This window comes from Myxocyprinus asiaticus, chromosome 38 (assembly GCF_019703515.2).
Source record: "Myxocyprinus asiaticus isolate MX2 ecotype Aquarium Trade chromosome 38, UBuf_Myxa_2, whole genome shotgun sequence".
Taxonomy (NCBI): domain Eukaryota; kingdom Metazoa; phylum Chordata; class Actinopteri; order Cypriniformes; family Catostomidae; genus Myxocyprinus; species Myxocyprinus asiaticus.
The window spans coordinates 20,350,550-20,377,699 of record NC_059381.1 but is presented as its reverse complement, the minus strand read 5'-3'; the positions used below and the strand labels follow the sequence as shown (position 1 = coordinate 20,377,699).

The 27,150-nt window shown below is 35.9% G+C and overlaps 1 protein-coding gene across 1 annotated transcript in view; it reads right to left on the bottom strand.

Annotated features, from left to right (window-relative positions):
* The window catches only part of jam3b (junctional adhesion molecule 3b), a 42,217-nt gene extending 19,153 nt beyond the window's left edge, over positions 1 to 23,064 (bottom strand). Inside the window, exon 1 of the mRNA XM_051678399.1 lies at positions 22,904 to 23,064. Coding sequence (XP_051534359.1) covers positions 22,904 to 22,952 — 49 coding nt within the window. The 5' untranslated portion in view covers positions 22,953 to 23,064. The remainder of the gene's footprint in view (positions 1 to 22,903) is intronic.
* Positions 23,065 to 27,150: the final 4,086 nt, after the last annotated feature.

The following is a 27,150-nucleotide window of genomic DNA, read 5'->3' as shown; positions in this document are numbered from 1 at the left end:
AAAGACAGGGACATACAGGACTTGACCGACCAACCAACTATAGTTCACAAGACTAACAAAACGATCTGACAACACAAGAGGAAATAGGACATAATATATAGAGGAACACACATTAGGTACAGGTTGAAGGCAATCAACATAACAAGGACTAGACTAACAAGCAGGTGTGGTTAGGGGAACAAGGTGGAGCAGGGACAGCACATGGCTGGCAAACACACACAGCCAAGTGCTCACAAAACAAAACAGAGACAAACACAAAACAGTCCAGCAGGGGTTGTGACAAAATACATTGTATTGTGTGTATTTTAATGTTAGTACATAGTAGTTAAAGACACCTAATATAAAGTGTGACCGAAATGTGTAACCCAAGTAATGTAATTAAAAGTAATGAACTTAACTGAAAGTCAGTAAATGCAATCTTATAACTAGAATTAAAAATGTAATGCATTAAACTACTTTCTGACTAAAAATAAATAGTTTACAGTAACTAATTACTTTGTAATCAAATTACACCCAACACTGATTAAAATGCTTAAACGCTACAAGAACACACGTTAAACAGAAAATTAAAATGAAGAATTTGACGCAACATGAGAAGATTGTGGACTGCTATAATTGACACTTTCACGATTAGTTAGTTGTGACAGCTGTAACTGTAATCCCAATTATTTTTTCAATTAATTGTGCAGTCCTACACACTACAACCCAACTCAAAAAAATGATAAACAAAAATGATCTCTGCTCAGGAAGTAGTACTGGAAACACTTTACAATACAATAAGGTTATATTTGTTTATATTAGTTAATACTACAGCATTTAATGCTGCAGTTAATCTTGGTTTGTTAATTTATAAAAATAATATTGTTCATTGTTTATATTGCATTAATGTTTGCATACTGTATATAACTTGTGTATATTAATGAAAATATTTATTAGTATACGTAGAAGTTAACATTAACCAAGATTAATAAATGCTGTAAAAGTATTGTTCATTTTTAGTTCATATTAACTATTGCATAAACTACTGTAAACGAATAAATTTTTATTGTAAAGTGTTACCGAATTGTTAAGCAACACATAGAAACAAAAGAGAGAGGTTCTCAGTCTCTATTCTTCACAACAGAATCATAGCCTTCACTGAGCAGTGACCAAGTCAGCAGCAGGAAGCCTATAAACTGCATAATAGACCCGGTAAAAGCATTCACTCCTCTCTTCAAGATACAATCAGAGCTAAAACAGCAGGCCAAGCAAAAATCCCAGAACTCTCATTGTCTATTGTGCAACATTGGCCCCCCATAGCAACTCTCGTTAATTGTCTTTTGTTTGCATTCCTGTACAAAAGCCATCCAGTGTGGTGTACTCGCAGCTCTGAACAGTTGGATCAGTTGAATCTGTAGTTGTTACAGTTGTTACTATAAAACTTTACCCCTGTCACCTGCATCCATTACAAAATATGTTCTTACATATACATTTACATTTATGCATTTAACAGACACTTTTATCTAAAGCGACTTACAGTGCATTCAAGGTATGCATTGTATCATTGGTCACATTTAACCCAGTGCAGTGAAATTCCATGTGCGAAGAAGGCATGGGCGGATGTTAAGCATGTGTGAAATCAGCAAAAAACGAATGGCAAAGCAGCCTCTTTTTAATGCTGCATTTAAAACTCTGGGAGAGTGAAGTTAAAAAGCTCTCCGTAGCCTGCCTTCGCTTTTCTTCAGAACCAGTGATGTACTAGTGCAAAGCTGGGTTTTAAATTAGGACAACAAACCCAATCAATCCAGGAATACAGTTCCACAAATATATCGGTGGTTAAGCATGCCTTTGGTCAAGGAAATGGCCAAATGCACAGTGGGTATTCAACAACACTAAAAACCACCAGAAAACCTATTTATCTAATTAAAATTCATTTACATTCACATAAAACAGTCCCAGTTGACCTAAAACACGAGAACACAAGTACCAAATTTGCCTTGTGTCTTCCAGGCATTTGTTTCTCAAAGTTGTCTCTAATGTAAATGAGAGAGGCTCTTCTCTCAGGATGATAGGTACTGTGTTTAACAGACTTGCTTGTTTGAAGGGAGAGTTTTGGAACTGTTTTAAGGAAACTTCATCCACTGTTACTTTGATATTTGATTAATGTGAGCATCCTCATGGCATTTAAAAAGAAGTAATGCAGGCCTGCAATGAATGTGTGTGACGTCTCGGACAATGAACAACAGGTGAATTAAAATTTGGAAAGACGCTGCAGACGAGAGGTCGACTTGTTTCTAGGCTTTTACCATGGAAAGCTACTTTGACTGGGCCAACTTACTACTACCATTGCAACTTTCCCTATTTGCTTTATCTGCATAATAATGCGCACCCACTATTTTTCCTATTTATTTTCACCATAGGTGGTTTAAAAAAAAAGGTCAACCAAGAGATATAAGGCTTGGGATTGATGCCTTTTTCAAGCATTGATAATCAGATTTTCCAGATGATTATCAATATAGCCTAAATCGGAATGTTTTTTCAGGTATAAATAGGGCTACCTGTTGCACGGTAGTCTGTCTTTTCAAACATATTTCTCAAAAGAACTTTAGTAAAGAGTAAGCGGCATGGTAAATTAAAGGGGGTTGTACACCGGATGTGACGACATGGCACATTCTACAGGTATAAACCATGAACCAAAGCAACCAGCTCTGAGATGAATAACAACATTACAAACTTTGATTTGAAACAAATCAAAATTTCAATAAAAAAAAAAGAAAAGATAAATATACAAGACTGTGTACTTAATGTTTTTGCATTAATGAATGAACTACAATCCCATGAAACATTGCAAATGACATAATCAAATTAAAATGTATGTACAACAAAAAACTATTGATTTATAGTCGTTTATCGCAAAATATTCAGATTACATCTAAATATACCCATTGTTTGAGAGTGAAGGAGAGATTTTGAACAGTTGAAAGTTGAAATCACATGTACTTATGGCTTCTAAAGAAGTATAACATCGCTTAACTACAGTATCTCAAAACTCATGGTAGGTATGTCTTGAAAAGATTTGTCATCATAAAAAATACATTTCTCTGTGGAAAACATGAATGGGATTTTATGAGTGATGGGAAGTCAGATTCTTTTCCGCGAACAAGTTCTTTCAGATGGTCCATTTCAATGAACTGGTTCAAAAAAACGATTCACCAGTTCATTTACGTAATACGTAATGACGTCACTATATATAACGCTAATACGCTGGCGTCATAGAATACATGCACAAACACATTCAATAAAGCCATATGTAAGGGCATATTGATGATTATAACATTTATTTAATTAAGTTATAATAATAAGGGTGTTTATAGTCATCAGTGTTTCATTCAGTGATCTTACAACACGTTAAAGTTTTGCACCTAAAGCACCCAATACTGACACTGATATACAAATGTGGATGTTCTACACATGTTTAAAGCAAAAAAGTGATTAAACTAGTCTTAATCAACTCAACTTTTTTTATAGAAACCATCATCCAGCTCATCACAACTTCAGATATAATCTGCTTGCATAAGACTCAATAGTAAAATTAATTTACATCTCTCAGCTGAAACGTTTCACCCCCTCATTCAAGTCCTCGGTTCATGCATGCTCATCAGCTGCTCACTGATCAGCAGTTCTCAGTATTATGTCCGAAAGAGGCTATTCTCATTTCAGTGTACTGGTGACTCGCAAACTGCTGTGATTGACTCAATGTACTGCTGACGCGAGAGCTGCTGTCCTTGGATCAGTGTACTGTTGACTCGAGAACTGCTGTGATCGACTCAATGTACTGTTGACTTGAGAACTGCTGTCCTCGGATCAGTGTACTGTTGACTCGAGAACTGCTGCGAACGACTCAATGTACTGTTGACTCGAGAGCTGTAGACTGGATCATCTTCATATGTTGATAAAATGGTAATACAATCAAGTCATTAACATATTTCCAGTATGTTTTATTTGTTACACTCTCTGTTCAATACACTTTAGCAAAATACCCCTGAAACATACATTTCACCCCTTAATCACACACATGCTAAATGTCAGCAGCTCATCGGTTCTCAGTATGTCGGACACCTCCGAAAGATTCGATTCTCAGTTCAGTGTACTGTTGACTCGAGAACTGTTATGAGCGACTCATTGTACTGTTGACTTGAGAACTGTTGCGACCCGAGCGTTCAGTCCGATTTGTGAACTAGTTGGAGCGATTCATTGCAAAGAAAAGTTGGCAAAAGCAGATATCACCAGTTCTAGGATCATATTACTCCCGGTTATCGGCTCATTTCAATTCGGAGTGTCAGGCACATCCGAGAGAAAGGTTAAGATAGAGTAACTTGTGGATCAGTGTTGACTCAAGATGCGAACTGTTTCAAACAATTCAGTCCGATTTGGTGAACTAGTTCAACTCGTTCACTAAAAAGAACCGGTTCAAAAGAATGATTCTTTCACGAACTGGACATCACTAGATTTTACTTCCGAAACCCGACTGTTGCACTCTATTCAGTCTTGTCCTAACCTGAACTTATTATTAATATCATAGGATTCAGAGTTGCAGTCATTTCCATTTTTGAATTTTGCTGCCTGGACTAAGAAGCTTTATGTTTAAACATCTTTACTTTCATCTGCTTTCAAGACTAATCACTCCTCAGGGACTAGGCTAAGTGTCAACACTATCACAAATTAAATCCATGTGAGTTTTACATAAATCTCTCAAATATACATAATACACCTAAAAAGGCTGAGGAATTTAAAGAGAGTGATTTAGACTGAAACAACAAATGTTCACAATGGCATGCTTCAGATTTAAATAGTTTGCATATGCCGTCTAAGTGGCCAGAGAGGGAATGTTGCTGGAGAAACAGGTGGGGTTAAAAGTGGGGGGTCTGTGGCTTGGGAGAGACACCAACTGAGCACCAAACATGCAGTGACCTCCCCAATGGAACCACTTCATCACCTGCTCAGGAGGGTCCCCTCTTGTTTGGGAAACACTTTGCTCTCGCTCACTCGGCGAAAATGTGGAGCATTCAATGCCCAGACATCTAAAACAAATGTGGACATTCCAACGGACCGTGGGAGGATGTAGGGGACTGACGTCTTGATGCAGCTTCAGGAAAGCACTTCATATCATGTGGCAGTAGCAGTATATTCAAGAGTCAGATTTCTGTAACTCTTTTCTTTTTTGCAGATTTGTTTCTTCAAATGTTAACACTTGCAAAAAGGAAGGTAGCATATTTCATATAAGACAAAAATTTTCTTGGTTTGCCATTGAGCACATTATACCTTGGAAAGATCTGTCACAATTCTTCATGATTTACCAACTGTTTCCTCCATGTGTCCACCACATCTTGTTGACATTTCTAGAAAATGGACAGATTCTTTTACATTATCTCAAATTACAAACTCTTCCACCATCGCAAAATAAAGGGGTTGCATGCCCTTTGCTCCCTTTAATTCAGATAAATGCTAGCCTTAATAGAAAAAACTACTTAATTTGATGCTTTTCAGCTATAGCAGCAGAGTGAGGGTGTGTAAAAATGTTTGGTAATTTAACCTAAACATTTTTGCTTCATGTGGTAACATCTTAATTTAGACTTACTGGTTTGACTCAAGTCAGAAATATTATTTAGGCTAACAATCACTGAATCAACCTGAATACATTAGGTTACACGTGCAAAACTAATTTTAAGAGTTAAATCAAGTAAAAATAGCTCCTTGTGCTAACATTTGCAGGTTACCACATTTTTCTCTGTATATTCAAGAGTCAGATTTCTGTTGCTCTTTCCCTATTTGCAGATTTGCCTTTTCAAGTGTTAACACTTGCAAAAACAAATGCAAATTTTAAACCAAAAGTGCTCTTGGTTTGCCACTGAGGCAACATTAAGGCTTGGGCAGATTGCTCACAATCCTTGATGATTTATAAACAGTGACATTTCAACAATGCTTTGGTGCTTCATCAAGGCCCAGCAGGCCCACTGATTAAGGCTGCAGATTATGAATACATCTGACGTTTACATGTCCAGGTTTAAAAAAAAAAATATCAGTGAAAAAAACGTGCTTACATCTGGAGCTTGAGCCAGAAGTATTCAAATAAAGTGAAAGTAGTTTAATCCCCGTTCTTTTCAGAGCAAGTCTGAGACTTATCACAAAGGCAAAATGTTCAACCCTTCTCAACAAGACATCCAACGAGACAATGATAATCATCAAATTTTGGTACATTCAAGCCACACATCTGGAGCAGAGAAAACTATGCAACCAAAACTCCATCTACAAAGTACAGAATCTTAGGATTTTTAAGCATTGCATAACATTTGCATCAGATGTTCCAGATGTGTGTTCCTGCAAATTCTTAACGTCCTGACCTTATTGTGTGATGCTTATCTGCACTCAGCCTTTATTGCCCTGAGAGAATACAATGTAAACTTCACTAATGAGGGCAGTTTGACAGGGGGAATAGTATTTCCTAAACTGCTGAAAATATCTAGTCAACTCAATTGCCTTTAATATTTGGAATCTCCAATTTGGATAGCAGTAGATGTAATTAGCCCCTCCCATGATAAGGTGTGAGGGAAGCAGCTGCTTATACACTCACTGAGTACTTTATTAGGAACACTATGGTCTTCTGCTGTTTTAGCCCATCTGCCGCAAAGTTCAACGTGTTGTACATTCAGAGATGCTATTCTGCTCACTACAATTGTACAGAGTGGTTATCTGAGTTACCGTTGCCTTTCTCTCAACTCAAGCCAGTCTGGTCATTCTCTGTTGACCTCTCTCATCAAAAAGGCATTTCCATCTGCAGAACTGCTGCTCACTGGATGTTTTTTGTTTTTGGCATCATTCTGAGTGAACTCTAGAGACTATTTTGCGTGAAAGTCCCAGGAGATCAGCAGTTACAGAAATACTCAGACCAGTCCGTCTGGCACCAACAATCATGCCACGGTTGAAATCACTGAGATCACATTTTTCCCCATTCTGATGGTTGATGTGACCATTAACTGAAGCTCCTGACCGGTATCTGCATGATTTTATGCATTGCATTGCTGCCACATGATTGGCTGATTAGATAATCACATGAATGAGTAGGTGTACAGGTGTTCCTAATAGAATGCTCAGTGAGTGTGTATGTTTGGGATACGACTGGCAGGCCTAGATGAACAAGCTTCTCCCGAACGTACGTTTGGAACTTCATTAAGAGGAAACTGGTAGGGGCCCAAGTGCTTTATCCTCCATAGAAAAGAGCAGCACATTTTCTACCTGGGAGCTGAGCTGAAGTAAACCTGGCATCGCAGATTTTCCATTTCCATTTCACAGATGGCTTTCGACTAGCGCAAATATTGTTCCCCAACCATAGGATATTGCCCACAGACATATGAGAAGTGATCCTGAGTGGTGCTGATAAGAAATAATGCTGCATGGTTGCCCATTTCAGCATGAATGACTTTGTTGCAGACAATTTATTTCACTGTTCATTTGGGGAGGTTTCAAAGGGCTCTTCCACTCAAATATGGAGATTCCAACTAAAGATTCTGTGAATGCACAAAAACCATAAGATCACTGTGCTTGTTTGAAACACAGCTGTGGAGAAGGGGAGATAAAGAGGCTTCTTTAAACTTGGGGGAAAACATTCCCTTCTGAGGAGCGCAATGGCCATATGAGCCCAAGGGACCAAGCTAAAAGGCATTATTTGCGTGTCTTCCAATATGCTTTATTTTTGCCATAAATTATTTGTTGTCTCTATTGTTTCACTACTGTTTCATGTTGTTAATATTTCAAGAACCTACACATCAGTGTTCTCTTTGTTCAGGAATCCAAAAAACAACAAGGGGATGCCGTTACATCTAAAATACCACACAACATCTTTCTCAGGTCTCCACCAATGGTATCTTTCTCCTGAGCTCAGTGCTGCAAATTGAAACACTATCAACTTAACAAATCCAACATGAATGCACTGCATCATGATAAAACTTATAGTAAAACATGTATTTTAGTACTTTTATTACTGATTTTCAAAATGTATCAGATTTTTTTAAATATATATATAATTATACCTAAATATATAACTAAAATGACTTCTATCACATACTATGTAAAAAATGGTAACCTGTTGTTGCAATTTTAGGTCAAAATCTTTTTCAGTGTGATTTATCACATCTCATACTATACTTTTAATTTAAATTTTTTTATATTATTTCCCACAGAAACACTGTATAGATTCAGAAGGTAAAGGATTTGCATGCTCTCTGTTCAGACAGAAGCTCCATACAGTACAAAAGTAATTAATTTGATGCATCAAAATAATTGTACATTAGAGAGATTTGCAGATCTCTCTGTCCCATTCATAGACAATTTCTGCAAATGCAATTAAATAATCTCAGAAGATGTTAATTATCATAGGGCTGTAAGAAATAGGGCTACAGCCAATCATTTCTAGAGTTTATGAGAACATCCCTTGGGGCATGCATGCACACTCCCGGAGCTTTTATAATGAAGAGGTCAAGCACAGCAGATGGAGAATGTTAATATATTGCAATAATGCAAGCAAAATAAACGTCTCTTTATTAGTATATTTTATACTAAATCAATGCATCAGAGTACTATTTCAATTCAACAGATCAAAGAAAAAAATCCATACATTATTCGGGGAACTAGCCCTGCCAAAGCTATTCTGAATATAAAAATATTGTTATATCCTATAAAAGGATCTGTAAAACAGTCCATTGCTTTACATCTGTAAACTTTATTATACTGGATTTAAATGATCTTTGAAGATATACATTGATTCAGCTTTATCTTCCCTTTGCATTTGTCTTTGCTTTCTGTATTGCTCTGATCTACCAGTGTACATTGATAATAGTGGAATCTTTTTCCACTTCTGTTAGTTACAGTAAGATGGTTTAATTACATCCAAGGGTCTGGCATTGTTTTCAAATCTCCGCACATTATTAGGACGTCTTAAGTCTCACCAAATCTTCTTAAAGGCTACTGACTGATTAGTTTCCTGCAGAAAGTGTCTCATGCACCCTATTTCAGTGACTCCTTTTAAGGTCATCTGTGTGTATACGCCGATACCGTGATGTAAACATGCCGCCTGCATTGTCTGCTGTGGGGGAAATGTCTGAGATAATGTGGTAGCCTTGAGACATCAACAAACATTTACAATTAACCATCAGATATAAGGAAAGAGGTGATTTGCTTTATTACTACGATACACTACAGAGCCACAGACAAATGCTAATCGGAATGTGGTTTTCCATTACATATCATTCAAAGCCTGTAGGCCCACTTCAAACTACAATTGCAAACTAAGAAAACAACTATTAAATATTCATATATAGGCTTATATACACATTTCAGGGCCACCGGGTATGAAGATCCACACCAATGTCTGGCATTCGGACAAATATCCCCAGCACTTACTTGTCCAGGGCATGCACCCATACCAGCAGCAGCTGTACTCAGCGCATACTATTACAAAGTTCGCCAAAGTTTGAGGCTACTGGAGGAAGTAAACAAACAGGAGATTATATCTTTCTCAAAATGTAGACAAACCACTGAACCCATGTTTGAGCTCTGAATATTTCAGGCAACTTGCTCTTTTTCTCAGATTTTGCCAAAATCCTTTGCCTAAATGTCCATTGGTTTTGGACTACAAAGCTGGTAAACTGATCACAAATCATGACTTTAAAGTACATGTACTGTGTTGCATATTGCATTGTATTTCTATTGTGGACTGTAAATTGTATTGTATACTGAATATTGTATGTATATCATATTTTACTGTATATACATTGATTTGTGTTGGAACTTGGAACAAAGTGTAACTTGGCCATTAAACCTGATTCTGATTCTAATCTTAAAAACAACCAAATGGAGTACTTGCACTAGCCCAGAGGTGCAAAAAACACATATGCAATGTACAGTATGCAACACATAGTACAATATGCAACACAATATTCTGGACATTACTGAATACAGCATCTTCAAATTTTGTGTAATAACATTTTTTAAAGCCCAAGCCGATCTGAGAAAGCACTGAAAAAAATTATTTGTTGGCTTAACAACCATAACCTAAGAAAATAAATAGCTTCTACTCAGAAGCGTACATATTTATAACATTTTTAAATTAATTTGCATTCACGTGTACAACACAAAATATAAGGTGGACTTAGAGTGATATATAAAGTAAAAGAATAATTGTGAGTTCCTATGTATGTCTTTGGCTTAATAATCCATACAATTAAGATTTTAAGTACTACTAACTCAAATGATCAAGTACGGAACTGAGGTTGTGGGGAATACCCATAAGCCCTTGCCTTTGAATTACTTAAGCACGTTTGTTTGGTCAAAAGGAACTTATTGGGGCATTTAATTAGTTGCTTTTAAGAATTCATAGAGATTTTAGCTCATTTTAATATTATTAATGTGTATTTACTGTAATTACTTTTGTAAAGTCACTATTAGAATGATTAGTTTTCTCTTTGATGAAGTTGGATCCTGTTCAAGCATGTAATTTTGCCTTGCGCATGTGAATGAGTGTACTTGAAGTATAGTTTTATCTGCACTTCTTTGTGGAATCACTTCTTCAATGACTGATCTCAGACATTATTTTCCTTTCGAACCAATTAAATTGAAAAAAAAAAAAAAAATGTTATCCCCTTTTCTCCCAATTTGGAATGCCCAATTCCCACTACTTAGTAGGTCCTTGTGGTGGCACGGTTACTCACCTCAATCTGGGTGGCGGAGGACAAGTCTCAGTTGCCTCCACTTCTGAGACCGTCAATCTGCGCATCTTATCAAGTGGCACGTTGTGCATGACACCGTGAAGACTCCGCATGTGGAGGCTCATGCTACTCTCTGCGACCACTAATCGCAACCACTAGGAGGTTACCCCATGTGACTCTCCCTAGCAACTGGGCCAATTTGGTTGCTTAGGAGACCTGGCTAGAGTCACTCAGCACACCCTGGATTCGAACTCACGACTCCAGGGGTGGTAGTCAGCGTCAATACTCACTGAGCTACCCAGGCCCCTTGAGCCAATTAAATTAGGTAAAAACAACAATATTAAAGTTAATCTGAAACAATGTGCTATTAGTTGATAAATATCATATTCGTATGAAATACCTTTTTAATTAAAGTTTAATGAACTGATACATTTGTGTATATCTAACAAAGGTTTTCCAGTTATGTTAACATACAATTAGCTAACATAAGTTGAATTTTACTTTAAAAGCATAATGCAAAAATGCTACATACAGTGCTGTGAAAAAGTATTTGCCTGATTTCTTCTATTTTTGTGTATTTTTCATACTAAATTGTTTTAGATCTTCAAACGAGATATAACATAAAACAAAGGCAACCTGAGTAAACACAAAATACAATTTTCAAATATATATATTTTTATTGAAAAAAGTTATCAAACACCTATATCACCCATGTGAAAAACTAAATGCCCCCTTAAACTTAATAGCTGGTTGTGCCACCTTTAGCAGCAACAACTGCAACCAAACGCTTCTGATAACTGGAGATCAGACTTTCACAACACTGTGGTGGAATTTTGGCCCACTCTTCTTTGCAGAACTGCTTTAGTTCAGTCACAATGGAGGGTTTTCAAGCATGAACTACCCGTTTAAGGTCCTGCCACAGCATCTCAAGTGGGTTCAAGTCAGGACTTTGACTAGGCCACACCCAAAACTTTACTATTGCTTCTTTTGAGCCATTCAGAGGTGGACTTACTCCTATGCTTTGGATCATTGTTTTGCTGCATAATCCAGTTGCACTTGAGCTTCAACTCACGGGCTGATAACCGGATGTTCTCCTTCAGGATTTTCAGGTAGAGAGCAGAATTCATGTTTTCCTAAATTACTGAAGGTCGTCCTGGCCCTGAAGCAGCAAAGCATCCCCACACCATCACACTACCACCAACATGCTTGACCGTAGTAGGTATGATGTTCTTTTTGTGGAATTCTGTGTTTGATTTACGCCAGATGTAACAGGACCCCTGTCTTCTAAACAGTTCCAATTTTAGTCCTTGTTCTGTCACATCAGTCCACAGAGCATTCTCCCAAAAGGTTTGAGGATCATCAAGGTGTGTTTTGGCAAAATTCAGAAGAGCCTTAATGTTATTCTGGGTTAGCAGTGATTTTCACCTCACCACTCTGCCATGGTCAGCATTTTTGGCAGTCTCTTTCTGATAGTGGAGTCATGAACAGTGACCTTTATTGATGTGAGAGAGTCCTGCAGTTCTTTGGAAGTTGTAATTTGCTTTTTTGTGACTTCCTGGATGAGTCATCCCTGTGCTCTTGGAGGCATTCTGGAAGGTCGGTCACTTCTGGGAAGGTTCACTACTGTGCCAAGTTTTCTCCATTTGGAGATAATGGCTCTCACTGTGGTTCTTTGGAGTCCCTGAGCCTTTGAAAAAGCTTTGTAACCCTTCCCAGACTGATGTATTTCAATCACTTTTTCCCCCATAATTTCTGGAATTTCTTTTGACCTTGGCATAGTGTGTTACTGGGTGAGACCTTTTAGCCAACTTCATGCTGCTGAAATTATATTTAGGTGTTGATTTGATTGAACAGGGCTGGCAGTCTGGTTGTGTCTAGTCCAGCTGAACCCCATTATGAATGCAGTTTCATTGATTTGGGGATTTAGTAACTTAGGGGGCAAATGCTTTTTCACACAAGCCCAGTTATTATTGGGTAACTTTTTTGCTTCAATAAATAATATTATCATTTAAAAACTGTATTTTGTGTTTACTCAGATTGCCTTTTTTATGTTAGATTTTGTTTGAATTTTTGAAAATATTTAGTATGAGATATACACAAAAACAAAATAAATTTTCACATCACTGTATATATTTTAAGTAAATCCAACACATCATTCTTTTCAGTGCTCAGCGTATTTCACCATTTCTCCTTACACGGTGGTTTGTAGCAGACCTTAAATGACTGTTCAAACAGATCAGTTTGAACTGTAAATGACAGAAGGTTGAAGGAGACTAGAAAAGGCCTAAAGGGTGTCAGCACCAACACTCTTTGAATGAAACAACTAAACGCTTCAAACACTGCAATGCTCCATGTGTGAGGGAGGAGAGAGAGACCTGATGAATGCATGCATCACCCCGTTTTTATTAAATGTATGCTTTAATCTTTATTTTGTGTCATTGTTTTATTAATAAGTACTGTATATTACTATACGTTGAACTGTAAATGCCTTAGTAGAAAAGCTGCCAAAGACAATGAGTTACAACGTTTAAAAAATAAATTATATATGTGTAGTGCCATTAAAATATTTTAGCGCAGTTAATGTATTTATTAAATTTGAATGTAAGGTAATTTGCAATGGTTGTATGGTGGAATTTATTGTTGAAGCTCAACAGGTATGCAGAGGTGGGATGTAATACGCTTCATTTACTCCATTACATTTACTTGAGTAACTTTAAAAAAAAAAAAAAAAAAAAAATATATATATATATATATATATATATATATATATATTTTAGAGTAGGTTTAAAAGTGGGTACTTTTTACTCTCACTCAAGTAAATTTCTAATTAAATTTTTTTACTTTTACTTGTTTACAATGGCTGGCATTCCTATCACTACATTACTGGGTTTTAGTTAATGTGTAATTTATTGAGAGATTATTGAATGGGACTTTTACGTGAGCGGAAGTTCACACAGCTATGCGCGCTGTCACAGACTGTCACTCAAGTCATCAATGCTGCAGCATCAAACTCTTCAAAGTGAAACACTTTCTTTGCTCTGCACAGTGAAAAAAAGAATAGTTTCATCATGCAATGCCTTCATTTAACACCAAGACAAGCAGATATTTCAAGATTAAAATCTCAGCTTCAACTTAAGGCAGCACGCTGAGGTAAGTTTTGGCTCTAATGCTAACGCGGGCTTTTCTGTGTAATGTGATGGTCATTTTCAGGGTGATTCTCTTATTGGGCTCTTATGACATCAGTTTTTAAGTGTACATTTTTAAATCAGTGCAGCAATATATCAGCGCGCTTTGTCCCACATCCCGCATGTCATGAGCAGTATTTACGCATTTACTGGAAACTATTGCAGCTACTTCAGGCGGATTAACTGTATAAATCCATGTAAACATCCAAGTTAAGTGTAAATGTCTTTTGAACCGAACGTGTAATTGACAACTGGAGCGCGAACAGACAGCATTTCTGCGCATGAACAGCGAGGTGCGCGAGGCACACGTGTGAGAGATGTGCGGGTGCAAGACGCTCGTATGTCGAAGAGAGTGGCTGTGTCCGAAATCGTTCACTCATTCACTATTTCCTGTATAGTGAATGGCAGTAAGTGCACTATATCTCAGCAGTGAGTGAACAAAATGAGTGAGTGAATTCGGACGCTGACGTATACATAAAGCGTCGGATCTCTGGGGCTGTCACAGAAACAACATCACATATGCACTTTTAAAATACTTGGGCCTTGTTATTCTTATTAAATAATATATTAATACAAAAAAAATCTTCATTCTGTTTGTCATTTTTAATATATACTGTATGTTAATATAAAGAGTAAACACCTTTTATCAAATAAAGAGTACATTTTGAAATGTATCTGTATGTTTTGTCTCTCTATATGTTATGTTATTTTAATCAAGTAATGTTTTGTCAAAAAGTAATTTAATACATTCAGCATGACATAAAACATTGCAGGAGTGAAGGAAGTAGTAAACTCCCAGCTCTTACGTCTTCCCCGTGGTGGATTGTGGGCAATTAACCGTCGTCAAGTGTACATCAAATGTACACTCGAAATTAGAGTGCATTGTGGGTAAGAATGAGTGAACAAAAGTCGAGAACGAGTGGCTCACTCAGAATTAAGACACTCCTACAAAATGGCAGACACTCGAAAAAGTGCACTATATAGTGGATAGGGGGCGGTTTCAGACACAGCGTGTGTTCCACGACCGGGGTTGGTGCCCTGCTCACTAGGCTGCGTACTCTGCATTTAGAGAGTGGCGGTACTGCTGTACAGAACTTTGGTGATTCACATTCTTATCTGCATATCGCCCCCTCCTGGGCAGGGAGAAGAATGTCTAGCAAAAAATGACAAATATTGATCTGTTTCTCACACACACCTATCATATCACTTCTGAAGATATGGATTTAACTACTGGAGTCTTATGGATTACATTTATCTGCCTTTATGTGCTTTTTGGAGCATCAAAATTTTGGTCTACAGAGCTAAAATATTCTTCTAAAAATCTTAATTTGTGTTCTGCAGAAGAAAGGAAGTCATACATATCTGGGATGGCATGAGGATGAGAAAATTATGAGAGAATTTTAATTTTTGGGTGAACTATACCTTTAAAGTTATAGCTCAGCCATAATTTAATATTCTGTCATCATTTCCCTACCCTCATGTTGTTCCAAACCCATGTGACCCTTTGTATTATGTGGAACACAAAATATGTTAGACAGAATGTTAGAGACTGACAGTCTCAGTCACCATTCACTTTCAAAATATGGAGAAACAAACACATTCACTGAAAGTAAATGGTGACCAAGGCTAACATTCTGTCTAATATCTCCTTATTGTGTTGCATGGAAGAAAGAAAGTCATATGGGTTTGGAACACCATGATGGTAAATGATGACAGAATTTTCATTAATAATAATAATAATTCTGTAATACATGTTAAATGTGTTTTATGTAATGGAATATAGGGGAGCTAACGTCCATTATGTCATTTGTGAAAGTAACGAGTTACTCACTACTTGAGTATTCTTTTAATTGGATACTTTCTTACTCTTACTCAAGTAATTATTTATGTTAGTACTTTTACTTCTACTTGAGTATTTTTTATTTTTTTTTAAGTAATTGTACTTTTACTTGAGTACAGTTTTTGGCTACTCTACCCACCTCTGCAGGTATGAAATATCATCAATGAATGAAACGCATTGAGATGTCCAGATTATTATACGTCCAGACAATTATGTTAGACTTATTATTCAGGAGCTGAGTACAGTTACATTTGGAAAGGAAAAAATATATTTTTAGAGGCAAAAACATCAAATTATAAATTTGAGATCAGTCACGTTAGCACCAAAAATATGATGTATTGTTTTAATCAACTGACAGCCCTAAAAAGTAGAAATAATCTGCCTTCCTATGAATAAACCTCTGCATGTAGTTTCGCTGAACAGTATTACCGGAAATGTGAGCGCACTACATAGAACGCAGAAGCAGTTCTGCAAGTAGTCCATTTAATACTTCTTTGTGAATCAGATGGCTGATTTCAATAGATTTCATTGCTAATTGTTAGAGGGTAAGCTTAATGTTCAACTTTAAGGGCTGGCATGCTTCATGTTCAAACTTATCCCTGTTCACTTTGCAAGTAAGTGTGAGAAGCGTTATGGGGTGGCCTGCCAGATGGCCTGGGTACAATCTGTCAGTGCAATCTGACCAGTGGGCTAAATGCACACAACAAATCATGGTGGATTTTAACCCAGAGACGAGTAACATTGCGCTAATGAGCCAAATAAGATTGGGTTGCACTGTTTCTGTTGACTTATCAACTTACTAATCATTCTTTGAAAGTGAACAGCACTATTGTAGGTAAGGTCTGTTCCAGCTATTGTGCTTTACAATATCTAGGCATAAAGTAGGGCCCTATGAAATCCGTTTTATTTTTTGTCCAAATTACTTTGAATTTTTTCCAAATTCCATGTTTCTGTTTTATATTTCTGAATTCCGTGTTTTAAAGTTTAAATACATTTTATCATTTATAGTCTTATCAAATGAATTCTTAGAACTTTAGTCAAATTAAAATGGAACAGTTATTTTCAACATACCATTTAATAATTTTTACTGAATGAAGTGCTTCTATACAGATCCTCACGGCAGAGCATCACAGTATAAATGAAAGCATTGATGAAAACTTTTATTCTGTACAACGGCACTTGCTTGTGAGATATTGCTTAAGTATAATGTAATTATTATTGATGTATTATAATAATTATTAATATTATTACATTGAATATTACATTTCTTCAATTTCACACGTCTAGTTAAATTGAGCTTTCACTTGGCGGAAAACCGAATGAAGTGCTTTCAGTTTGTATGCTTTTGATGACAGCTTCTCACCTCCGCATAAGCAGTTTGCTAAGTGGCTTAATGTGTTTATTAAACCACAAAAGGCTGTGATATAATTATATAAATATACAGTCTGCAAGTGCAGCGTGCTTCAAGGTTAATATGTGATTTGCTCTCTGTCATCTGCTATACAGATGTGTGTGATGCTCATAATCAGAGACTATTTCACCTTGAAAGGGAATTTGCTCATGATGAGGCGTTATCAGTGTTTGAGCGCCAGACTTCACACATTCATTTTGAAGCGTGCAGCAGAAGCAGCCTGTACAGTATATTTATTTCATTAAATTCCAGCCTTTTGTGGTTTAATCTTCACACTAGAACATATTATGGTTTTAATAAGATTTTTTGTGCATTCGTACATTAATTTTATCCCAAATATGTCAAATTCTGTGACATTCCGCATTTTATAGTTAATTCTGTTTTTATGACTGGATTCTGCGATTCTGTCCATGTTTTCCACATCACAGAAATTATAGGGCACTAAAAATGGAAATCATAAAAAATGTATATGGTATAGGCCAGAGTAATATATTTTCTCTTTACTGATGAACAGCCATGTGAACCCAATGACAAAGTGGGCTGTGTCAAGCAGGTGATTCATTTACCATCTGATTGACTGTTTGCAGTTCTTACTAGAGTTGTAAAGATGACAAAGCATAATTCGATGATGAGTTTCAGTTATAGAATAAATTAAAGTAGATGAGCTGTTTGGAGATGGAGCTTCATATTGTGCATTTATGTTTCTTGAATTGCCAGACATCGTCTCCCACATTCACAAACCCCCCAAAATGAGCTTCAGCTTATGTATGAAAACCACCTCAGTATTTTTAAATTCTGAAAATCTGCCATACTTGTTACCTCAAACCTCTGCTAGAACAGTCAACACATTTATTTGAGGGTCTTTTTATATCAGCACACTAGAGTCATCTGCTCTTCTTAGCAGTCACTTGAGAACTGGATATCTGATGTGAGGCATTCAAATCATCATCACCCAGGTGAATCTTGGGAGTTAGACAGTTCTAACTGTCAACATTTGTACTTGTGACAGGGAAGAAGCAACTGAAGATGTAGCAGACATTACTCAATAATTCACTCTGTTTAATAGATGGTAAGATGTCATATCCATTTGTTTACTGTTCTGTCTCAACACATTTCTGTAATAAAGTACAAAGTATACATAAAAAATGCAATCGTTCTAGTTTGAATGAAAATCAAGCCAGTTCTATTCAAACTATCACTGCACTGCATATGTAGCTTATACACAGGGCACAATGACATTGCTTGTTTCCATAGAGAGCATTTTGATTCCAGTGGCTGTCTGATGATCTGTGGCATATTTCTATTTTTAGCAACAATAATTGCCTTTGTGACTACATTGTAAATCAAGGTTCAGTCTCAGGCAATTATCTGACTTTGCTATATACATGAAACAAGTCGATTTAAAAAAGGAAAACTGGAGGGGAAAGAGACACTCAATATCTCATTCTCTCAGATTAGATAAAAAGTAATTATTGCACAAAGCTGGCAGTATCCAACTGTTTCACTGATGCCAATGGCTCCAGAACTAATGACCTAGTGTAAGCAGCAATTGGCAAAGACAGACAAAATTGAGGAAGAAATTTGCACAGGCACATTCCTCCCCTTAGGAGCATGTGCCCAGATAAAGTTCAGCCACAGGAAATCACCCAAACATTGTACTTAACTGAAGGGAAGATAAAGTACTGCAAAATTATCACCCTGGCTCAGAATAAACAAGGAAGAACCATATCTTAGTTAGGCAAACAAATGAATGGACCAAGTAGTTGAAAAGGCAATAATAACCACTGATGATATGTTATGATAATTACTGGAACAGTATTGAAAAGAGATGAGTGTTGGATATTCCAGTAAAATCAAAAGAGAACAGTGACAGTATTTACTCAGCTTCCATGAAAAAAAAGTGGGGCCTGCCCTGTAATCCTGCTCTTCTGCACGGACACCAGTTTATCCAGCCCAGCAGTTGGGCACTATTTTGATCAATGCCCATCTTATACATGGAAATCTTAATGACATTTAAAGAATACACATGCTTGTCATTCCTGAACTGTGAATCTGTTAGCTCTAAGCTTTCCCCTCCACATCTGTCACTGCTTACCAAAAGATAAAAATGAATAAAAACAGGATAACACAGGCAAGGGAATAAAAACATCTTGTAAGTTTCTTTCAGATAGGTGACAGGGATTTCCATTTCACAGGAAACTTTGCAAACTTGGATTTCTTTTAAGTGTTTTACTCAAGATGCTTAGCTTTTTTAATATTGGAAATATCAAAAGTTTCTTACCCCTGTCTCCATGATTACACATATAAAACACTAAACATAACATGAATAAACCTTCAGGTTTATGTTTGTCCTGAGATCTACTGTGGTTGAGCATTCCACATTTGTCCTCAATGCTGAGTGTCTGTATTGGCCTGAGTGGGACATTTTTCAACTCCATGTGAGAGGGGGTCTTCCATTCACTCGCACCCACAGCCACTCAGCTGTTTCTGAATGTTACTCTGGGTTACTCTGGCTGGGCGGCTGGACATGTGCTGTTCTCCTGTTGCTTAAAGACTCAGCATGTTTCATCACGCAGCCTGCCTGTTGTGGTACCTATGTGGATTATGCTGGGACCTCCCGTCTGGAATATTTCACATCAAAGTGACAATGGACTGCCTTTCCTCTGAATACAATATATTGTATACAAGATTTGTTATGGTGGTGTCTGCAGCTTAAAAGAACCTCCATCAGAAATAAACTCATGCCATAACATAGTATGAAAGGGTAACATGTCTTTGAGAGGAAGAGCACGGCTATCTATATTTCTCTCTGTCACTATCACTGAACATTGAAAAAATGTCAGCAAGTAACTGATGGACTTGCCCAGAGGGCATGCTTTTCATGAAGTCCCAGAAAACCATTTGCTCTGAAGCATTGTACGGGTGGAAGAGAAAGCATATAAAAAAGCACAGCCTTCAGAGGCAAACTATATCTTTCACTATTTTTTCACTTTTTAAGTGTTATTTTATCACATCTAAAGTCAACAGACAATTATCAGAATTTTCATAGGCAATATAAAGTGTTCTTCTATGACTTTTCCTTGACTTTTCCAGTCATTTGAGATTACCGGATATAGATTTTTAAAATTCATTATGTATAAATTGCACTCACTAAGAGCAATTTACAGCCGATGAAATGTTTCAGAGCTGAGCATTACTAGAAAAATTTATCACTGTAAGTGTAACACTAAATAAATATCCATTACTTTTTATGATTTTATTCATTTCCATGATTTTTCCAGGCTTTTCACAATTTAAAAAATCTCTAACATTTCCTGATTTTCCATCGCAGTGGGAACCCTGAATATAATGGTGAATATTATCTCATAATAACATTATCTACAATAATATAACATTATCTTTCATAATGCCACAATTGTTCAAAGTAATAAGCTTAAACATTCTGAGCTGTTGCATCAAAGCACTGGACACAAATGGAAGGCTATCACTTGTCCAACTATTTCATCTAAAATATGGGGTGTGATCTCAACCTTTATATCCTATCCTGTAAAGCATATCTTGGCACCAAAAGACACCAGAGAGTTTCCACTGTACAATCACACTCCCCAGAGACTAGACAGTTCTTTTAAACATATAATGTAGGCTATAACAACCACTGAGAAACAGCTTTGATACACACTTTCAACTGTTCTGCTGATGAGGTGACTTAAACTCTGGACTCTTCTGTGCGTTTTAATGACTGTGGACTAACTTTGAGCCCCAGTTGTGTTACATTAACTTGAAAAAGTTTATTTAAGTGGTCTGTTGGAGTGCAAATTTTTGCTTAAAATGTCACTTATATAATTAATGTTTATGTTAAAATATACAATTAATGAATAATAATAATGAACAACATGTTAATAAGAATGTATTTCATGGAGTTGCTTGTAAAAACACTTTGCTAGTATTATTACTATTGTAATTAATTACCTTTGTACTTATGTGAAATGTGTAACTGTAATGTAACGTGTTTTTTATTTGATTAAACTTCAGAATTTACAGTAACACTTTAGAATAAGGTTCCATTTGTTAACATTCGTTAATGCATCATGAACAAACAATTATTTTAACATATATATAAACAATTAATATATTTTTATACCATTTAATAATCTTTGTTAATGTTAGTTAATAAAAATACTATTGTTCATTGTTATTCATGATAGTTCATAGTGCATTCACTAATGTTAACAATCACAACTTTTGATTTAAAAAATGTATAACTATTTGTTGAAATTAACATTAACAACAATTAATAAATGCTTAATAAGTAATGTTAACAAATGGAACCTTTTTCTAAAGTATTACTGAATTAACCAAAGCAACCCAATATATATAAACACCAATATATATATATATATATATAAACACCAATTTTCCTTTCCAAAAACGTAAATGAATAAATATGTATAAAGAAATGAGAAGACAAAAAAGTCATGCATTTTAGCAACACAAAGCTTTCCATGACTTCTCTATCTTTAATTTAGCCAATCGGCACACTTGAATAATCAGAGGAGTAATGGGACGTTTCTACAAGAGTACATGTGACTCCCTATAACTACAGTCGACCTTTAACAATTTCATAATTAATAATGATTATTATGAATAATAATGAATAATAATGAATAACGATTATTATGCAATAATAATAATGTCATGAGTTAGCCTCAAACTGTGCCAATTTTTTAAATTCACTTGTTCTTGTTTTTCCGTCCACAGAACGAACAGAAAGCTCAACTTATACACAACAAACGAATCAGTCATGTTTGGCTTCTGCCTGAATTTAATTTGGCTTTTGGTCTAGACTGGTGCCTTTGATTAAATTACTACCGACTGTTCAACAGATCCATGACAAAAATATGACAGATCGTTTATAACTGCTTCGTAAAAGTCTGGGTTGAAGACAACATGTTGTAAAATGTTGAAATTAAAGCCTGCGCCGTCAGTGTCGCGCGCTGCCTGACCCCCCTCGTGAACACACTGGGACAAAACCGTTATCTCGCAATAAACTCGCCCGCTACAACTCGACCTGCTTCTAAGCATAAAAGCCCCTAAAACCAAACCAAAACGTGACAACGTTAACCACGCAGAATGAAAAAATATAACAACTTGACACACGCACTCATCATTCGTTTGCTTATGTCATTTCAAAAACTTTTTCAGCGGGACAAAGGACTGAACTAGATGAGACACTGCAAATAAAAACATAGTACGAACTTTTTACTTTAGTTGTATTGGGTCTCTAAAGGCGGTCTTTTAAAATGTAAACGTTGAATTTCCGTAAACAACTGTACAGGGATGACTGATAACCTGCAGAACTAGGGAAAAACAGAACCGTGCGGATTTATTTCTGGTCAGCTGGACAAACACGGCGGAGCGGGATGCGAGTCTCGAGAAAACTAAATATCACACCAAACACAACAACAGCCGCGCGCTAACCGAAAACGGTACTTTTATCTCACTTTGTATTCAACATCCATATTTAACATATCTGGAAAAGAGCTAACGGTTTAGCTCAATAGTTTAGTTGGTATAGAGGCGACCACTTCTCTGAAACCTGACCATCACTTATGTCGCCAGCAAAATAAATAAATAAACATTTCCAGAACTGTGATAAACGATTATTCGCGATGTGTCACTTTTGCCTCTACTACAAAGAAAGTATAAAAATGTGAAGATGTGTACTCACATTGCATTGAAAGGAGGAGCAGAACGCAAGCCAGTGGTGTTAACGCCATCTTGGAGTCATGAAATGTTCAGTTTGGCTGTACATGCGCAAAGTAAAAGGCTTTAGGTCTGCTTTAGGAGAGGATGGAGAGAGAGCTCACCGACCGGAGTGAGAGAAACACATTGCGCTATTGTGTTGACTTCCCATGACTACAAAGAGCATCAACTTTATGAATATTTAGATAGCCTACGCCACTATTTTTAGGAGTGTCTGTAATTTTTTTTTTTTGTTTTTTTTTTGTCAAGCCAAGAAAGTTGCTCCACTTCTTATCTTAAAAAATAAAAAACTGTTAGTAAACAAATTGAAACATTACAGTATTGTATTGTATTTTTATATCTTTAATTAGAGAATGTGTTGGTGGAAGTGAGGTGTTTGTTGGGTGTTGGGTGTTGTAAATTTTGGTGTTGTAAATTTTGATGTTAAAAAATTGAGTAAAGTCTACTTAACATCATGACATAAAATTGATTGAAGTGAGTTAAACATTTCAGTCAATCCAGTAACTTTTGCTTACAAAATCTAATGCACATTTAGACAAATTTAAATGAATATTTTATTGGTACTTTTTACAATTCACTTTCCTCCCCACTCACCCAGCCCACTACCTTTCTGAACTGTTGCCTTCTGGCCGGCACTACAGAGCATTGTCCTATTGTGTATTCCTATAAATACTTAATTTTCTATTCACTTTTTATTTTGTATTTATTTATTTATTTTATTTTATTTTGTATTATTATCTCTGTCTTGTTGCTGTATTGTTTGTGGAAGCGTCTGTCACCAAGACAAATTCCTTGTATGTGGAAGCATACTTGGCAATAAAGCTCATTCTGATTCTGATTCTGATTATGCACACATGTTTACTCATATCACACATAAAATAAAGAAGCTTTACACAGGGCACGCCTCTGTATGAAGTCTATTGCACAACAGCACGTTGTATTACAGGAAAGAGAAACAAGATACAAGGGCCATGCATGCAAAACTCAATACTTAGTGCATAAAACACGATGACAGTAAAAATCAAAAGGTAACTTTGAGTTGAAAATTAACTTCATACTTCACCAAACAAGAAGTTACCAAACGTAACAGCAAAATCAACAATAAAAACAAATAAACTTGCTAACAGTGAAACCACGCAAACTCATTAATTATTCAAGCCTGGTGCATGCAGGCAACACCAACTTCATAAAGTTAAAGAAAATATACTTATTTTACTCAAATTATCAAATAAATTTGATACGGTTTTCTACTTTAAGACTGACAGATGATGATGCATTGAAACGATAACAAACAATCATAAATGAATAATACTTATAAGCTTGGGCATTCATTTGAACATGTTTGAATTTAAGTACAAATGTAGAATTCACTTATGTAGAATTTACTTAATATGTTCAAGTTCACGCTTAAACTTCTGCTATTTAGTAATCTTTTTTGCTATATTTATTTTACCACCAAAAAAAAAAAAAAAAGAAAAAAAAGTGCATTAGAGGTAATAAGAGATGCTATCACACCCTGTTTACGTGAATTTGTCTGATGGTAAGGTCAGAAAGAGAATATATGAGGGACATTTTCAGTACAAAGACTATTTCAGTGTCTGACAACAGGAGATAAGCAAATCCAGAAGGCTCAGGGCACATCATGTTTTTCCTATACCAGCCATTATCGACAAGGTCACTCAAAGCAAGAGTGTTTCTGCTTTGCTAATTAGCCACTCCCAGCACTTGGTGCAGACTAAGAGCAGTCCGTAATCGGTGCTCTCTGATTATGTGTTGTTCAGTATGGAGCTGATTGGTAAAGGGCTGAAGATGAAGGATATTAAGTCAGTGTATTTATATCTTGGATGTTCTATCTTTTATATGAAGGGTACATCAGTCAAGGCTACTTACATCCACTGTCACTCTAGTTTGACAAGAAAAATATAAATAAATAATAATAAAAAAAAATTTAATAATAAAAAAGACAGAGAAAAAAAAGACATTTAGAAGACAACTGCGGGCTGAAAAAGGGCACATGTGCAGTATCAACATCATCTGATTTCCATACATATTTTCTACAATATATATTCCTTCTTGAAAGGCTTTGCAGATGTTTTTTATTTATTTTATTTTTTTAAGAAGCATGCAGAGAGAAATCTTATAGATCAAATAAAAAAGCAAAATCATCATGGTGTTCCATATGGTAGTAACTAGATTTTTTTTAAATTTTTTATAAACTTAAAAATAAGATAAAATGAAAACAAACAAACAAAAATATGAGTGAAAGTCTATTGAGGGAGAAGAGGCAGATGCAGGTCCTGTATAAGGTGGACAGAGTAGTGAGTTAAGGGGAGATGGATGAATCCCCCCAGCTTTGCGTAGCTTGTGAGCATTCAAGCAGACATCCCAGCATCTTAACACACTCACAGAAACCCTTGGCTGCTGAACACAGGAGAGCTGTTTGTATGTGTGTATGTACATGTTGTTGTCTGAGGCAATGCAATGTGATTGATGGGAAGCTCATTGAAACATAATGTAAATTTAATATTTAATAAAACTCATTTCTATATATGTCCAGTGCTCTGTTTACCTACTTGTCAGTTTGAAGAAGAAATGTTATTAGCCAAATGACATCTATAATTCAGGAGGTTTTTAAATTGTGCTTTGAAATGAACATTTTATAATAACCTCATATGAATATTAAATCTGAAATTTCATTAACCTTGATTTTCTTGTGAGCATTTATTACTCATGGAAACACCTTAGGCACCTGACAGACTCACTACCAATCATGTCTGATAAAACAGTGGCCAGTTATCTAAAGATTAATGTATAAATTAAATATACAGTGCACATGCATTCTACACAAATGCATCATAATAAACACAAACATATTATGTTTACATAACAGCAAAATACATATTTTAAAAGCAAAGGTAATTAATGCACAGTACCTGTAATTAGCTGTGCAGTTTATTTAACTTTAAGTCTTTTCCCCCTTTAAACCTGTAGGCCAGCTAAGGTCAGTCATACAGAATTCTTTTGACTTCCTGCGTTAAACACACTTCCTGCCATGAGGCACTTCCCTCTTCGCCTAATATACTTCCCTCATGATGAATACTTTTCCTTGTGTATAATAACATATTTCCTCACATTGTGTTCAAAAAGGATATGTTCGTAAACATTATGAATGGTAATGTTTTCTACATTATCATTTTTTACCTTGAAACAAAGGCAATGTTAATATGTGATTCAAAGCTACCATCTTAGGCGTTGATACAACAGTTTTGGGATTTATTTTTCATAATGATTTTTTTAAACAGATTGTAATTTGTTACATGTCATATAATATCATAGAAACATTGTCTGCAGTATTTGTGGAATGAGGAAAAACAGTTAGTTTTTTTTCAACTCATTTTATCTTGTCAGGCTGCCAACAAACCACCATTTCAGCCAAAAGTGAACTGATCCATTCCTCTTGGAGCTTAAGTAAAAGGCTTCTGTTTTTAACCTCCTGAGACCACCATGTGACTGCTGTGTGCATTTTCATTTCCCTTTTTGATTTGTAACTAGCACCTAATAAACATGCAAAAATAAATAAATAAATTCTAGAGCAAATAGTTTTCCTAAAAATGTATGTCCAAATATGTGGACAGCTGGTTTAAATAAAACCGAGCTATAGAAAGCATTTTTTATTTTATCAAATTGTTTATTGTGTTTCCAGGAGTGTTGGTTACTCCTGTTTTTGAGACGTTACAGAAATTACATCAGAAATGAGCATAATTCATTCTGATTCAAAGTAATGGCCAACATCATTCAATCACTACCAACAACGTTAAAATAAAATTATACATCATACATTTTAAATCTATGTACTGATTACTATTGTCCCATGTCTGCCAAACATGTTGAGTGGTCCAAACATAATCTGCAGCCTTAAACTGAACATTTGGTCGGATTTTAGGAGTGAATGCACTTAGCTGCAAATATATAGGATCCTCCCTTGCTCCCTTAGCCCCATTTAGCAAATGACTTAACCTCCAGTGTGCTGTCTACCTGCACTGGTCTAAGAAAGGTTCTTAATTCACCTTATATTCATCCTAACTCCATATAAAACCTCTGAAAGCAAAATTTTTCAGCTTTTGGATGAACCTATTGATTCCCAATATGGTAATGCCCGGTAAATATAGGATTTCTAAGGAAAAAATTTGCAAATGTACATATCAGTGTACA